This window comes from Condylostylus longicornis, unplaced genomic scaffold (assembly GCF_029603195.1).
Source record: "Condylostylus longicornis isolate FDR11 unplaced genomic scaffold, ASM2960319v2 ptg000027l, whole genome shotgun sequence".
NCBI lineage: Eukaryota > Metazoa > Arthropoda > Insecta > Diptera > Dolichopodidae > Condylostylus > Condylostylus longicornis.
In genome coordinates, this window is record NW_026577996.1 from 3,376,424 (window position 1) to 3,393,148 (window position 16,725).

Sequence of the window (16,725 nt, forward strand, 5' to 3'; positions counted from 1 at the left end):
CAATTAATGCGTAGTCGTTCGATCAAATTGATAAATTTGTTATCGAGCAACAATTTCATATTATTTCTTAAAAGTTGTCAAGATCGTTGAGTTGATCAATTTGAAATAAATGAAATTTTATTGATCGTGCTAAATTTTAATCTATTCTTTTATTTTTAGACCTAAAATATTGTAAAAATCTGATTGTACCGAAATTGAAATGCGAAAATTTCGGACAACTATAAGGTTATTTTAATTTTGATTATAAGTTTCGTAGCAAATTCATAATTTTGACGTATAGTCTGAGTTCCAGTCTGATATGTAAACAGTCATTTTGATTGTGCTCACCTTCGTAATAAATTGATTTTGATGAACAAATAAAAAAAATCTCTTCATTTACGTAATTTTTTTTAAAACTATAATACATACATATATAAAATGACCGTTTTCCCCTCAACTTTAATTTCGGAATTGAAAATGACTTGTTTTTCAATTGTCAGCGTATGTTGCATCGACGACAAATACATAGTCAATTTTCCGAAATTCTGCGACTGTCGATGTTGGATGTTGCAGTAATCAAACCATCATATTTAAATCAGTGGATCGAATAATATATAACGAACGCTTCTAAGTTTAAAACTCGAATACATTGCGGCTGCCGCGTCGCGATATCCGCGGTGGTGTAAATGGTACCATTTTATTTTTGACATCTCATACGGTGTCATTTAGCTTTATCGGTTATACTTCCTACTCAATGTTATATTATTATTGTGTGCTAAAACTTAATTAAATATTTTTATCTTTTGCAAAAATAAGAAGATATTTATTGACTTATATGTAAATATAATCATGTCAAAACCTTTAGATGACTATGTTTATTTGTATGAGTAAGAAACCTAAACATTTTCAAAAAATTAATTAAAAATTTAGTTTCAATAAATGGTTTATATATTATAGGACACTTATGGATAAAAGTATTGAATTTAAAACATTTGAAGCTGTCTCACATATAGTCCAAAAAAAATTTGACAAAAATGAGTATTTGAGCGGTGAGGCTCTGAAAAATATTAAATTTTTATGATAAATTAAATATAATTTTAGTTGGGATTCTTTTAACGATATTATTGAAGCAGGGGGACTTTCCAGGAATTCTTCAAAAAATATCGGCATTATATGTCATATATGATTTATTTCGAAGTGAGCAATCCGAATCGCCTTTCTTACCCTTTTTTTTAAGCTTAACTGAACAGAAAGACACAACCGTGTCTAATAGATTAAACATAATAGAACGGAATTTTTTAAACAATTTACTTGCTGGGGGAGCTAAAGAGGTAAAAGATAATAGTTGCAAATTAATTATATTTATATTTACTTAAAATTTAAAATAATTTAAGCTAGCCAAACAAACACCAGGTAATTATATCAAATCGGAAGTAATTTCATGCGCTCTAGACCTATCAATCATAAAAAATCATGTGAATGAAAGATGTAACGAGTTACCAGCAACAGTTAAAGCCGGAGTGATGAATGTTGTACAGGCTCCTCAAAATAATCAAACAACTTCCGAAACTTCCATTACAGATCTAATGCAAAATTTATGTCTTTCGTCAACCAGTCCATTGAGAAATACTTTTGCTCCCCAATTTATGTCTGTAGCGCCACCGTTACTCTCATTTGAAGATGAACTAGTGTGGTTTGATTTAACTAATCGTGCATATCATAAGCCGATTTTGGATACGTCAAATGATGTGGGTACCCAAGCGAAAAGATTAATTCACCAAGCTTTTACACAAGCTCTAAGTCTAATCGATCAGCAATCATTACTTGAAGAATTGAAAAAAGATCCAGATATGGTTTACCAAATTGGATTAACACCCGAAAAGGTAAATTTTTAATCAATTTCAGTTTATTGAAATTTTCATAAACTAGCATTTCAGCTGCCAGACTTAGTCGAGAATAATCCGCTTATTTCGATAGAAATATTGCTTATGCTAATGGATTCAATTCAAATAACTGAATATTTTAATGTTTTAGTAAACATGGAGATAACATTACATTCAATGGAAGTTGTAAACAGGTAATACATATAAATTAACTTAGAACAAAAGTTAAACATAATGAAAAGAAAGCTCTCAGTGTTATTTTTTCTCCCTATTTTTCAAAAATAGAAATTTTTTGTGTAAAAAGAATTTTCTACATACATTTTAAAATTTTTTTCCTAATAGTGTAAAATCAAATATTTTGAAATGTTAAGCATTTAGATTTTCCAGCAAAAAATTTAAAAATATTCAATATTCCTGTATGTGCTAACACATGATATAACTAAGAAGTTTTCAACACTTTTTAGGCTGACGACACTAGTAGAATTACCAACGGAGTTTGTTCATTTATACATTAGCAATTGCATTTCAACTTGCGAGAAAATGAAAGATCGTTATATGCAATCTAGACTAGTTAGATTAGTTTGTGTATTTTTGCAGAGCTTAATTCGTAATAAAATAATAAACGTTAAGGTATAAATTATATTAAATTTCAGATATAAGCTACTAATTTTGGCGATAAAATTAATGATTTTAGGTTCTCTTTATTGAAGTAGAAGCTTTTTGTGTTGAATTTAGCCACATCAAAGAAGCTGCTGCACTTTACAGATTATTAAAACATTTAGAATTAGGAGATTAAATTTTTAAATAAAGCGTGATTTCGAATTACATTAGATGTTATGTTTTATTTTCTATTTTCAACTTAAACATTAATTTTTAAATTTTTGTAGTCATATTAAAAGCAAATTTTTAAAATCAAAAGTAATGTCGTTTATGTTAATGTTTCGCCTTGTGTTACACAAGCTTCAAGATAGTCAATTCTTCTTTCCAAAGTTGTCAGTTTTTCATTCAGCATAGCAAGTCGAGATCTGCAGGACATATCTGAAAACGTTAAAATGCTTGAAAAGGATTCATAAATAATTTTTTATAAAAAATTAGAGAATTGTCTAATATTAATTATAATTAATTTATTTTACTTTTTTAAATAAACTTTAATTAAACTAGCGTATTAACAATTTTTAGACAATTAAAGATAAAACTTTCATCTTGAATTTTTCAATTTGGAAATAAATAAACGCTGTTGGTTAAATTTCATCTAATAATTTGGTCCCTAATTTATATTCTGCATTGTTATGAACCTACTTGTTTTTCTTAATATTTTACAACCATAACACTGTCATCAATTTCATACTGAAAAATATTTCTGTTATAAGCAATTTTGCACTCTTGATCAGAATTATTTTTGCTTGAATTAGTTGCAGGAGAAAGCATTTGTTGAACTTCTAAGCTTTCAATCCTAGTTAACTGTAACCGAAACATTCCATTTTCGTCCATAGTATATCTAAATCGTTTATGACCTGATGGTAATTGAAAGGAATGCACTTTAATCAGGTGTTGTGACAATATGTTTCCACTCTTGTAAACTTTATCACAACAGTGGCACGCGTAACAGCGAATAGGTATATTTTCATGAATTTGTGAATGGTGCTTTTGTAGTTTATATTTTGATTTTGTTGAATAACTACAACCTAATTTTGGACATTCGTGTATAATATTTTCATGAACACTTTCCATATGTTTTCGTATATCATTTTTCATCGCTGATTTGTAATCACATTGAATGCACTTATATGGCTTTTCTTTTAAATGCCTGCAACTAATGTGAAGTGTTAGAGCTCTTGAGGAACTACAAGTCATATCGCACAAGTAACACTTTAAAATATTGACATGCTTGTTAAAGTGTATCCGAAAAAGTCTTTCATTTGAAAAAAATTTAAAACATTGTTCGCATTGGAATTCTTGAGAATTATTGGCTAACTGCCTGTTACAATGATCTTGATAATTTGTTTTTGTTCTTAAATGTTGACCACAATCTGGACAAGCTAAGATTCTTTCATTACTATGCTTCATCGCATGTTCCTTAAACCTGTATAAATTTTTAAATTTTAATTTACAAATCTCCCAACCACACTTTACCAGTGTTTTGTTTTTCCGACTGCGATCATAAAATTTAAACTCAAATTCGCAATGTTCTCGAACATGATTATGGAACAATATGATAGAGTAAAAACTGTATGTGCAGTCTACCCATTGGCAGGTGTAATTTTGTTTAATATCTGGCACTAAATATTTTTTTTCTTTGTTATTTAAGCAATCCGGTAAATTCAAATCATTCTTTGTAAAAGTTCCTACACGCAATAAAATCTCCAAATAAACGTGATAAAAACAATGACGAGTGAATTCATCTTTACAATTCGTATAAAAATTATTGCAAAATTTCCAGCTACATTTATACTTAGATGATTTGGGTTGAGCTTCATTTATATGACCCTCCACATGATCATGGAATTTTTTATTACTAGTGAATTTTTCCGAACAATTTCTGTCCCAACGGCAATATAAGAATTTCATTTCATCTTTAGTTTGCTTTGTTTCACTGACTTTCTTTTTTATTGATTTAACCACTGCCTTATTTTTTCCAATGGGCGATTTATAGTTTGTTTTATTTCTTAAAGATCTTCTAAGTAAACAAGAAGATGCCATTGCCTTTTTAATATAATGTAATCTACTACTGTTGAAATGACGGAATGTTGTAATTTGTATATTAATCACGACTGATATTTTTGTTATGTCAAGATATCAATATACAAAAAATCTGTCTCATTCAATAGGATGCAGCAATCATTTCTGGGCGATTGAATTATTGTTTTCAAAAATAGTTTGTTTCATTATCAATTACTGCATTTTTATGTAGCTTGAAGCCGACTTCAAAAAGAAAGATCCGATTAAATTATTGGTTTGACTTGACAATCTACGCAGCGATTTACGCGGATTGAAATATTGAAAATTACAAATTAATAAATGTATTAATGCCTGTCAACTAATGTCAAACTCAAATCGATTTCATGTACACAACATTATTGTAACACACAATAGCGAAATATATTTTGGCTATTGAGCATGAAATATACGCGTTCAGTTGTGAATAAAAAAAATCTAACATGTATCAACGATTTTGAATAGTTGACATAGCTAATGAAACCCAAAGCCATATAAGTGAACTATAAGTAAATTGAAATAACTAGAATTTCATTACTACAAGTGGTAATGAGAAATTTTTACAGTTGCATTTTTACAACATTTGTTTACAAACTCCTTTGATTTATTTTTTTTGCAAAAGTATTATATGTACATATGTGAAGAACTGTTTACATATACATTTCTACATTTCAGATTGAAATTATCCGATGGCTGACTTAACGTCATTTAATATTTTTGCTGAAAGTTTTGATAAAAATCACCTGATTGTTGTTCTAAATTAATCTTAGCCATTTTACTTTTAGAAAATCTGACAGTAAAGTTGAAAACAGAACAAGTGTGATTTTCCACGGCGAAATGTCAGAATTCATGTAGAATACATATATTTGAAATAGAAAACCGAACACGAGCGATTTTCTCGGGAAAATGCCAGAATTCATAGAAAACACATATGGGATTTCCAAGAACCAAGCGAAATTAGAGCCGTAAAATTATTCCTAAATTCCTGTTTTACCACTTGCGGATTTTTTGTCATTTATCTGCTTCCTTGTGTGTATGACGTTATATACAAAATACGGTTTTGCTACTGTTTTTCCGCTTTGTTCTGTATTAATAACGGAATTCGTACACCGTTTTCGTTCACCGCTTTGGCTCTGTTTTCACAGAAAGTCTAATCAGAACAGAGTAATTTCTATTATTTGCCGGCGTCAAACATAAACGACTTTCATCAGGCTCAGAATAAATCATAAGTTTTGTCGTGTATGCAGACAGTAATTGCCGTCATATTAAAAATGTAAAAATGTATTATACATTCATTTTTTTTTCTACTAGGTGAAAAAATCTCGAAAGACGAAGAAGGACGGCTATCTACCTTTTTCCTCCGACAGTGGAGGAGTGTGACTCCTAACCTAAAAAATCACCTAAACTCTGAACGGATAAAACTGGTCTTACAGACCAACTATTACCTCCGCGCTAGCTTGGAGGTAATAAATACCTTCCATAAGGAAATTGGTATTTCGTGTTAAATCGAATGGTCTTGTTCGTTTAAATCTTTCTGTCATAACGCCATTGTCTAGCAGCCGAGCTGCTTCCATATTTACATGCTGTTCTAGACGAGCCTATGGAATAAAATACTTTTTTATTTTTGCTAATATATTTCGTGCTGATTCTGAAGAAAATCAGCATTGATAAAGTGCGTACGTAGCGCACAAAATATATTAGCAAAAAATAAAAAAGTATTTTATTCCGAATAAAAGGAAGTTTTCTTTTCATACCAATGAAAAAAAAAAAAAAAAGAATTATATTTCGGAAAAATTATCGACCATTGAAAAAAATTTTTTGAACGAGCCCTATGCTTTGTAGCACAATTCCTAATTTCATCCACAACCAAAGGAATTCCTAAATCCCTGTGGATATCACTGTTACGTATATAACATGGCGCATTTACCATGCCCCGTAGAACTTTATTCTGGAAGGTTTGAATTTAGTTAATGTGAGTCTTTTTGGCACAACCCTACAATTGAATACCATATAGCCATATTGATTTAATGATTTGACCATAAATTAATATCTTATTATCAATTGCCAAATTGGACTTACGACCTAGGAGCCAATAATTTTCTCTATATTTATTTTCTAATTCTATGTATTTCTTCTTTATATGCTCTTTCCACCATAGCTTGATCTATAAAGTCATTTCTAGGTATTTTGCTGAGTTATTGATCGCTACGTTCGTTCGATTTACGTTAATTTGTGGTGGATTCACTATTTTCCGATTGGTAAAGTTTATGTGAACCGATTTTGCTTCATTCAACTTCATTTTCTAATCCCTAGTCCACTGGCTTATTTTGTTACTTACTTCGTGTAACTTTTTTGTCCAATCTTCAATGTTCGCTCCTACTACCAATATTGTAGTATCGTCAGCAAAAGTGGTTATCGTAGCATTTTCTATTTGCGGCAAATCACTCGTGTGAAGCAGATATAACGTTGATCCCAATATACTGCCTTAAGGCACACCGGCCTTTATTTCTCTTAGCGTGGAGTATTCAGTGTCTTGTTTAATTCCAAATAATCTATCAGCTAAGTAAGATTTCAAAATTTCTAAAAATGGCGATGGTAACATTTGCCACCAACCTAAGTATAAGGCCTTTGTGCCATACCTTGTCGAATGCCTGTGCTACGTCTAGAAATATAGAAGAGCAGATTTCCTTATTTTCCAAGTTTTTTTCTATAATATTCGTTATTTTATGGACCTGGTCTATTGTAGAATGGTTTCTTCTAAAACCAAATTGATGGTTTGGTATTAGGCAACTATTTTCTATTATTGGCTTCAATCCCTTAATAGCAGCTTTTCAAAAAGCTTAGACATTATTGGTAACAGTGAAATGGGCCTGTAAGACTTTGTTTCCCTCAAGAATTTCCCGGGTTTGGGCATCATAATAACTTCCACGATTTCTAGCACAAGGAACATACCCAAAATCCATAGCTGCATTCATGATTTTCGTCAGATGTTCCAATGCCTCGTCTGGTAGCTCTCTCCGTAATTCCGCAGTAATAAGATCAAAAACCTGGCGATTTTTTCAACTTCAGGGATCTTATCTCTTCCGCAATTTCTAATTGAGTAAGTGGAGCTATGCTGCCTGCTTCATTTGCGATAGATTCTACCAAACTTATATCTGAAGTTATTCCGTTTGGCGTGAATATGCTTTCCAAGTAATCAGCAAAAAATTCGGCCTTCTCTATATTGCTCCACGCCCAACTACCATTTGCTTTCATCAGTGGCGGAGCATGCCTAATCGGTCTCTTTTTGCTCCTTGCCGCCTTCCATAAGGAATAGTTCATTTCCTTGGTAGCTGACAACTTCTTTATATAATTTTCGTATGTTGCTGATTTCAATTCTTGAATTTTTCTTTTAAGCACCTGGGAAAGTCTGTTTAAAACAGTTTTATCATCAGGGTGACGCGAACGTCTGGCCCTTCTCTTTTCCCCTACTAAATCAGTTATTTCTCCAGGATAGCTATTTGCTATTGGTTTGTACTTTGACATTTTTGTATTGATCCATGCAGCTTTTTGTAAGATTTTAATAAATCTTTCTAACTCCACATCTAATTGTTCTCTTGATTGTATATTAATATTTACGTCAATATTGTTGATTATTTCGTATTTAAAGCTCGCCCAATTTGTAGTGCTATTTGTCAAACTGGGCCTAAATAATGTTTTAGTTATTTTTTCACTTAGTTTTAATATGACAGCAGAGTGATTCGAATTAAAATCATAGTGGCCTTCAGGGCTTAGAAAGTTTTCTGATAATTTTTTGGTTATAAAAAAGCCAATAATATCAGGAATCTTGTTAGTGTCAGTAGGCCAATAAGTAGGAGTGCCAGTGGAGTGATAGCAACAATCTAGTTCTTGAATAGCTTTTCTTAGCTCTCTTCCTCTAGTTGAGGTGATTCTAGAACCCCAATCTGTATGTTTGGCATTATAGTCACCTCCTATTAGATATCTGTGTCCATCCTTGTACAGGAGATCTTTAAAAATATTTTTCTTAATGCTGCAATTTGGTCGACAGTATACAGCACCAACACTAAAGTCCTGTTTAGTCGATTTAATTTTTATTGAAATAAGCTGAATTTCAGCCGTTTCTATCATGAATACTTCATTATGTTCTGTTCTTTCTTTTATTAGTATTGCACTACCTCCTCTTGGCTGATTGCTGGGATGTACCGCTTTATAGCATCATACCCTTTTATTTTAAGGCAGGTATAATATGTCAAATGAGCCTCCGACAGCAAACAAATATTTATATTTCTCGTTTTGAGAAAGACCTCCAATTCTTGTTTCTTATTAAGAACACCATTAGCATTAAAGTTACTATACGTACTTCATTCACGTACATCTTTTCATAATTTCTTTTGTGTCCCCGTATACACTTCAGTGTATGCATTTTCTATTTTTAATAATCTTTTAGAGATCTCGTCAATTCTAATCAACATACTATGCATCATTTGCATAATGTCTGTGTGAGTTCTTTTTATTTGTGGGGTTTTCTTCTCAGGTTCCTTCTTTTTCCTGTTTTGTGGGGTTTTGCTTTGAAAGTGGGGTTTTGCTTTATTCTGGCTATTTTTGGAGTTCTTTGTTCATTAAATTTAACTTGGTTTTGTTTGGTTTTATTCTTTTTCAATCTTCTTTTTTGCAATTCTTTTGCAACCAAACAACCTCGATAGCTAGCAAGGTGTACGTCATTGCAGTTCGCACATTTGGGCTGAAAATTATCCTTCTTGTTGCACTCTGCTGTCATATGATTGCCAGCACATTTTACAAATCTAGCCTCTCTTTGGCAAAACTTTTGTGTGTGTCCAAATCTCTGGCATCTCTTGCATTGCGGAACGTTTATTCTTTCTTGTTTTAATATCTTAACTATGTGGGAGTAGTTTTTAAAGTTGCTCAATATAACTGGATGAGGCTTGTGCTTTTTTGGATTTTCAGCCTTTATTTTAGGGCTGGTTTCATTATTTTTTTAACTGTCCTCTCTGAATTTATTTCGGGAGTCTTTTCCATTTCTCGCTTCTTTGCATTATTCCTCATCGGTTTCATATACAATAACTTCCGCATCTTTTTTTTTCTTTTCTGTTGATGCAGATTTTATTTGATTTTTTAAATCTACATTCTCTTTTGTAGCACCTTACAAAGACTCTCTAACTCGGTTATTCTCTATCCGAGTATCCAATTTACTCTCCTGTATAAGATGAATTTTCATATTACACATTTCCTTAACTCTGCCATATTTCTCTGCAGTCACCAATGGGGGTGATCGCATGACCCCCGATCTCCTTCTAAATGGGTCCATCAACGCCGATCTACTATGTAATAAGTGGTCTCCCTCAGAATCCATGAGACCAGCCTCCGAAGAGTTTGGATTACTGCGGATATTTCGTGGCCCAATCCGCCGGGCGAAAATATGTAAATAACACATAATATAATATAGTGTGAAAAATATATGTATAAAAATTTAGCAATTAAGTTGATCCTCACAATGCAATACTAAACGATTCTGTGAGTTATTCTACATACATACATATGTACGTACATCATATCTCAGATTCGAGCCCGGATGTAAAGCAAAGTAACTCACTTATATTACAAACAAAATGACAAGCTTTAATGAAAATAAAAAGTTTACCAATCTTAGCATCGGCAATAGTTTTAATCAGTTTTCAAAACTACCCGAATAAATAGGGTACCTATGTATATCACACTTTTTTTGTAATGTCTTATAATCAGATACTTAAAAAACCAATACCAAAAACAGTCAAGGTTCGAAAGGTCCAATATGGAAACACAAATTTGCTGCATAAATTTATACCCCCATACAATATGTTTTTATATACCTCTTTTTAAATTTCATATTCAACTTTAGTTTATGATAGCCTTTAAAAGAAATATGAAAGAATTGTTCACCTTTTAATACTATCTTTAATGTCTTCAAGAGTATTTGTTCTGTTCGTGTCACAAATGTTGAGTCATTTATCAATGTAATGTTTAACTAAATTTAATTAATATATGGTTGAACTTTAACTTACCAAACGAATTTAAGAAATCCGTAATTCTCTTTATGCTCGCAGTAATTACCTTAATAAAAGAACATGTAGTTAAAATTAAATAGAACAATATGAATGCTATTTGTTTACTTCTATATATTCTCTGTTAGCCCAGTCTTGATGAATTTGTCTTTGTATGGCTTCCCTATGTTGTATTCCAGACATTGCTCTGTAATAGCCTTTTCAAAATTTAAAAATTTTTACTTTTAATTCTTGTTTTTGATAACAAATAAAATTAGTTTGGCTTATTTATAAAAGTTAATTAAGGAATCTCTAAAAGAAAAAGTGACAATTATGATGTCAAATATTATTGAATGACAATTTATCATGTCAAGTTTTGTATGTAAAAAAAATATATATTCAACATGCACCAGTACTCAATTAAGAATGATTACAGGAAGAATTATCGTTGAGTAATTGTGATATTTTTACACGCCTATTAAAGCTAAAGAAAAATGTTTGTATTCTTTTACAATTCACGTAAATAATTTGCGCAATATGTAAAAAACTATTTCTCCGCCTCAAACTAACTTTTCTAAATAACTAATAAAAAAATAAATCAAAATAAATTACCTGAACAGAATATTGTTTTCAATTAATTATGTTTGATATGAATTTTATATATAATGTCAAAATATGTAAAAAAAAATTTTTAATGCTATTTGACGAGAAAAATTGGAAAAACTTCTAATGTTTCATATGTTCTAATGTGTTTTCAATATTTATTTACTTTTTCGATTATTACGATATCTTAATAATTAATTTTTTTTTTTACATTTTGATAGTATAACATTACTATAATATTTGATTCGAAAATATATAAATTTTTTTCTTTTTTAAAGTTTATATATAAATTCTCAAATATTTCACCTCATTTTTCGAGAAGAGTACACATTCTCCCATTCAATTTCCTTCATAAATTTTCTTCATTTCAATTCAATTTCTTCTCAAAGTTTTGCGCGTTATTGTGTTTCATGTGACATTTTAAATAAAAATAAATAAGTACGTACAGTTGAGTAACTATCAATCATATCATCATAAGAATTAAGGACCTTAATAGATTTTGTTTTAAATAAGCAGTGAGAAACAAAACATAAATATGTACACTTAATTAAAATTAATCTACTAAAATGCTGTGAACTTTTTTATATTATTTTAGATATATTTTTTATTTTGAAAATCGTGAATGATGATTCTTTTCAATTAAGCAATTCTACTAGATTTTAGAAATAAGTAGGGCTTATTAAAAACCAACTAAATGTGCAAAATCATTAATGTAATACCGTTGCACCAAAATAAATTAATATGGAAAAAAATGAGATATCAATGCTTCTAGATGTGAAAATAGACGTAGCCGTAAAAAGAAATGAACCTGGGAGATTAAAGGTAAACCATTAAGTATCTTGGAAACTTGTACCCACATACATATACAGATGCATGTGTCACGGTCCAAATTTTATTTCTAATATAAAACTATTTTGGTGTTACATATTCAGTTTTTGTTTCAAGTTAATATTTTATTCAAGTGTATATTTTTTATTATATTTAAAGAACCCGAGGACATACATGTCTATCTTATCTTAAATTAACAAATTGAATCTTTTTAGCTATAAAGAAATATAAATATTTTGAAATATGTTTCAATATGTTTTAATTTTCTAAATTGTAACTAAATTCTAATTTGGAAATTTTTAATTATAGAATTGGACAAAATGTAATGTGAAAATTGAGACTGTTAAATCTATTCCTTGTTTTCTAAGAATAAAATTTTTTCAAAACACAGAAAATGAACCCGAAAGTCTTTCAATTCCTGTACATGTTCCTGGTGTACAAGTACGCCTAACAAACTCCAGAACGAAAACTTTTTCTTATGGTATAACATGGAAAAGTAACCGTAAAAGATGTCATATATTTTTTGCCTTTGAGAGCAAACTAAGTTTTGAAATGCATATGAAATGGTTGAAGGAATCTTTGAAAAATTTGGAACTGCATCGCAGAGGTAAGTTTTTTTTTTGCTTATATTAATTTCATAAATTGAAGAAAAATTTTTAAACAAATATTGGTTTAGAAATTTTAGAAACTAAAAGAAGAAGTCGTGATGGTTCTTCATTTCTTAATTTAAAAAAAAACGCAGATTTGCCTACCAAAACTGTTCAGGATATGTTGGGACCATTACCGAAAATTCCTGATAAAAGAGAAAGGTACATATTTTTTATCCAAATAAACTTTTGGTAATTCAAATTCATGGATTCAAGCTCTACATACCTGTCTAATTTTAGTATGAATTGGTCGAGACGCATATCAACTGTTTCAGGAATATACGAAGAAATACCCGATTCGGAAACTTTTAGGCGACTTTCGCAGGCATCTGGAATTTATGAAGAAATGAAACCACCTCAAAGTATTGGCATATTGTAAGCTCTGTCATAATAACTTTTCTGTGATTCCGTCTTTACGGCATTGATTTATTTTAGATTTCAAAATGAGTCCCCACCCGAATTACCAGCTAGAAGCCGTATAAATACCTTTGAAAATGAATTTTTAGGTGTGATTCCTAGGTCTAATACTAATCCAGAAACAGTTATCGCAGGCAAAAAAAATAAAATATTTCTTCAAGGACTGCAAAACAGTTTGTTTGGAAAACGTTCAAAACGTAGTGAAAGTGTTAGTGAAAACAAAGTCACTACTACAGGAGATTTAATAAATACCCCAAAAAAATTACTTAAAAGCAATCCGCTTAATTTGGAAGGTCATTTTTACCAAAACATTGACAGCAGTTTTGATCTAGCCCAAAAAAATGATACATTGAAGACCCCAACAGAACTTAAGAATCGTTATAGTTTTTCTAGCCCAGATTTATCAAAAAATATCTTGGTTTCAAATTTATGCAATAACAACAAGATGTTAACATCATTTTCTACCTTAAATGTTTGCGAATCATGCCAGTCCTTACAAAATATAAACTTGTCTAAATTATCAAGAGTCGAGGCAAATTCTCCATTTGCTGTCCATGAAAAGGATCTTTTCAATATTTCAGATAAAATAAACGAAACATTTAATTTATCTATTAATTCATCAACAATAAATTTAGTCGGTGCTAATTTAAATATTGAAAATAATGGAACAGCGAATCGTTCTCACACTATTTCGGCTAGAATTATTGATGATATTTCAGGTTATTGTTCGATGGCTCCAATAAAAAACGAAACGAGAAATAATTTTTGTAAAATCAATGAAAAAGAACTATATGAACCAATTAAAAATTCAAATCATTGCCGAAAACTAAACGATAGTGATAAAGAAAATAAGATTTATTCATCCAAATCGATATACAATGGTGTAGTGGAATTCAAAAACAGTACTGAAAATAACGATAATTCTCATAATTCGCCTATAAATGACATTATAAGGCTTAATTTACCAACATATGCTGTTACTGAAAGCCATTACAAAACCCCAAGAAGAAATGCTAAAAATATTGATGAAAAAATTTCTTCTTATTATCCTAATACTTCCGATTTAAAAAAAAATAATAATTTTAGACAACGATATTCATCTTCCTTAAAAGGTGATGATAAGGAGAAAAATATTAAAAAGTGTAATCTTGAAAAATCTCGCCTTAAGAATGTTGAAAATTTAAATAACACTCCAGTTTCAGTACAAAAACAACTGAAGCACGAATTTAAAGAGAAAGATAAAGTTATAGAAAATTCAAGCAATATTTACGAAATAAAAAAACTGATTCCGTTGAAAGCTTGTAAAATTTCTGAAAATGTGTACTCCGTTAAAAAATTAGATAGTCAACATTCAGTAGAAAATATTAACAAGAAAAATTGTAATTATTCGAATAATGATTTAATTTCTGAAGTTTCATGCAACGAAACCCCTGAAGAGCCTCTTAATATTTCTTTCAGAACTTTGCTTCAAAATATTGATTTTAAGTTTGACGACTCAAAAAATTCAAGTATTGATCAACAAAAAGAAAGCGGTAACGTTTATCAAAATTATTCTGAGGCTTCATTACAAACAACTTCGAGTAAGCATCTCAAAGTGAATTCCGTTAAATTACAAAGAAGTCCCAGAAATAGTACCAAAAACAGGCAAGAAACAATTTCTAGTGATGTGAAAATTTTTACACCAGAATCAAATACAACGAAAAAGATTACCTCATTACAGCGGTTCAAAAAAATTGATTTTTCTCCTCTAAAACTAAAAATTAATAATGTTCTACAAAGAAATAACAATGAAGGATATTAACGCACATTCTTTATCTTGAAGATGAAATTTTACTTTTTAAATTATTTAGATCTCATTTTCAGATGATAAATAATTATAAGAATCTCGGTTAAACATTTACGCAAAATAATTCTTTTATAAATATTATTTGTAAAAACTACATTGTCAACACTTATTTCTATCATTATTATTTTACATATTAATTTGTCGATATTAAACCTAATTATAAATTCAAGTAACAAAAAAATTGTTTGCAGTTTTCTTATTTTATAGTTTCTTTTTTTCAAAAAAAAATTATGAATATAGGATCAAAAAGTATAAAAGAATCTGGAATTTAGTAAAATAAATAGTATTACATGTAGTTTAATTTTTTGTATTACTTTTAAAAACTTTAATATGTAGTATCAAGTACAAATAAAATAAATTTTTAAAAACTTATAAATGTCAATAATCAATTTTATATATATGTATTTTATAAAATAGAGCAATCTAAATAATAATCTTTTATATAAAAAAAATGCAAAAACTAACTTTATAAATTATGTTAACTAAATTTTTATAAACGCAATAACTGTTACAAACGCCTTCAATGTAGATTTTTTTAATAAAAAAGTGTGAATGCTGAAATTTGCTTTAGTGTAAAATTAATTGAAGTAACATATCAATTATTGAAATTTTTATTATATAAATTATAGTATTAATAATGAATTAAACATTGTGATTTGCTATTCAAAAACAAACATTAAGTCGAATATACATACATATATAACATATAAAATTTATTGAAATATTTTGTTTTATTGTTTTTCTTTTTATTTTACAAATAATATTATCATTGTGTCAAAAATTTTTAGCTTAAATAAAATTATAATTATGCAAATATTCTTGCTTAGATTATTGAATCAATTGTAATTCATAAATGCAGATAAAAATAAAAGATATTTTGTTAACGAATACATGCATATGTAAATATTTATTTAGTTTTTTTGTGAAAATTTTAAAAATGGCAGGTCTCAACATAACAAAATCTGATGTGATTAAAATATAACCGACAATATTGTGTATTTTCTAAGTAATATTGAAAAATTCCTAAAAAATAATTGTCTATTCTCATAACACTTATGAAGTAATATCCTAATTAATATAATGTATCTCAAAAAATATAAACTACCAATTAACTCACTGATTACCTTTTTATTGGAATTTATTGCTTATCTGTTTTTAAAATTTCTAATTATTACAGTTACATCTTGTGTCTTCGTCATCACACTAAACCTTTTCCAATTACAAAATCGAGAAAATTGTGTAAAGCAAAAAAAATATTATTAACGGTCATACATTTACAATGGAACTACTAAAATAACAAGTTTTATTGGAAAATTTCAAAAGTGAAATTTTATTCTTTTAAAATAAAAATGTTACCAAAAATGATATACAGTATATTATATGTTTTTATGTATGTTTTTATAAATTGTTTTCGCTATTGCCATGAGGAGAACCAACCAATGGATGCATGAGTGAATACATAAATACATAAAAATGAAGAATTTTACCTTGTATTAAACTAAGAAAAGAGATAAAGACTCTTATTTGCAAGTCACCTTAAATTGCCTTTCTCTTTTTTCAAATAAATTTTCTGCCGAACTGACATGAATATTATTTCGTGAGACAGTACTGATCTACTCCTTGTTCTTACACATTATATGTTCTGTAAAGAGCAGATTCAATTGATTCTAATACTCTTTTTCTCACGAAATTACCTATTTTTTTTAGCTTTTTGGTTGATAAAGACCAACTAAAATAATTTGAGCTTAACTAAATTCATTTTATTCAAA

General features: G+C 29.2%; 3 protein-coding genes across 6 annotated transcripts; 2 read left to right on the forward strand and 1 right to left on the reverse strand.

Moving 5' to 3' along the window:
- Positions 1–730: 730 nt before the first annotated feature.
- LOC129607360 (CCR4-NOT transcription complex subunit 11) lies at positions 731–2,692 on the forward strand. The gene is made up of 7 exons (XM_055518321.1): positions 731–866; positions 937–1,028; positions 1,081–1,310; positions 1,374–1,862; positions 1,917–2,056; positions 2,327–2,492; positions 2,557–2,692. Exons 1-7 carry the CDS (start codon positions 829–831, stop codon positions 2,656–2,658), a joined length of 1,257 nt encoding a protein of 418 aa, XP_055374296.1. The 5' UTR covers positions 731–828; the 3' UTR covers positions 2,659–2,692.
- Positions 2,678–10,933, reverse strand: LOC129607359 (probable protein BRICK1-B). Of its 2 annotated transcripts, XM_055518320.1 has the most exons (3): positions 10,745–10,933; positions 10,637–10,685; positions 2,678–2,900 (listed from the first exon to the last, which is right to left on the reverse strand). In XM_055518320.1, the coding sequence occupies exons 1-3, from the start codon at positions 10,817–10,819 to the stop codon at positions 2,791–2,793; spliced, it is 234 nt and encodes a 77-aa protein (XP_055374295.1). In that variant the 5' UTR covers positions 10,820–10,933; the 3' UTR covers positions 2,678–2,790. The 2 variants fall into 2 exon arrangements, with proteins under 2 accessions (XP_055374295.1, XP_055374294.1); XM_055518319.1 differs by lacking the exons at positions 10,637–10,685; positions 10,745–10,933 and adding an exon at positions 3,162–5,215.
- Positions 10,934–11,675: 742 nt separating this feature from the next.
- LOC129607354 (uncharacterized protein DDB_G0286591) lies at positions 11,676–15,264 on the forward strand. 3 transcript variants are annotated; one of them, XM_055518310.1, is made up of 6 exons: positions 11,676–11,733; positions 11,814–12,040; positions 12,356–12,653; positions 12,723–12,855; positions 12,934–13,068; positions 13,129–15,260. In XM_055518310.1, the coding sequence occupies exons 2-6, from the start codon at positions 11,960–11,962 to the stop codon at positions 14,909–14,911; spliced, it is 2,430 nt and encodes an 809-aa protein (XP_055374285.1). In that variant the 5' UTR covers positions 11,676–11,733; positions 11,814–11,959; the 3' UTR covers positions 14,912–15,260. The 3 variants fall into 3 exon arrangements, with proteins under 3 accessions (XP_055374285.1, XP_055374286.1, XP_055374284.1); XM_055518311.1 differs by having other exon boundaries at positions 11,706–12,040; positions 12,732–12,855; positions 13,129–15,264; XM_055518309.1 differs by having other exon boundaries at positions 11,706–12,040.
- Positions 15,265–16,725: the final 1,461 nt, after the last annotated feature.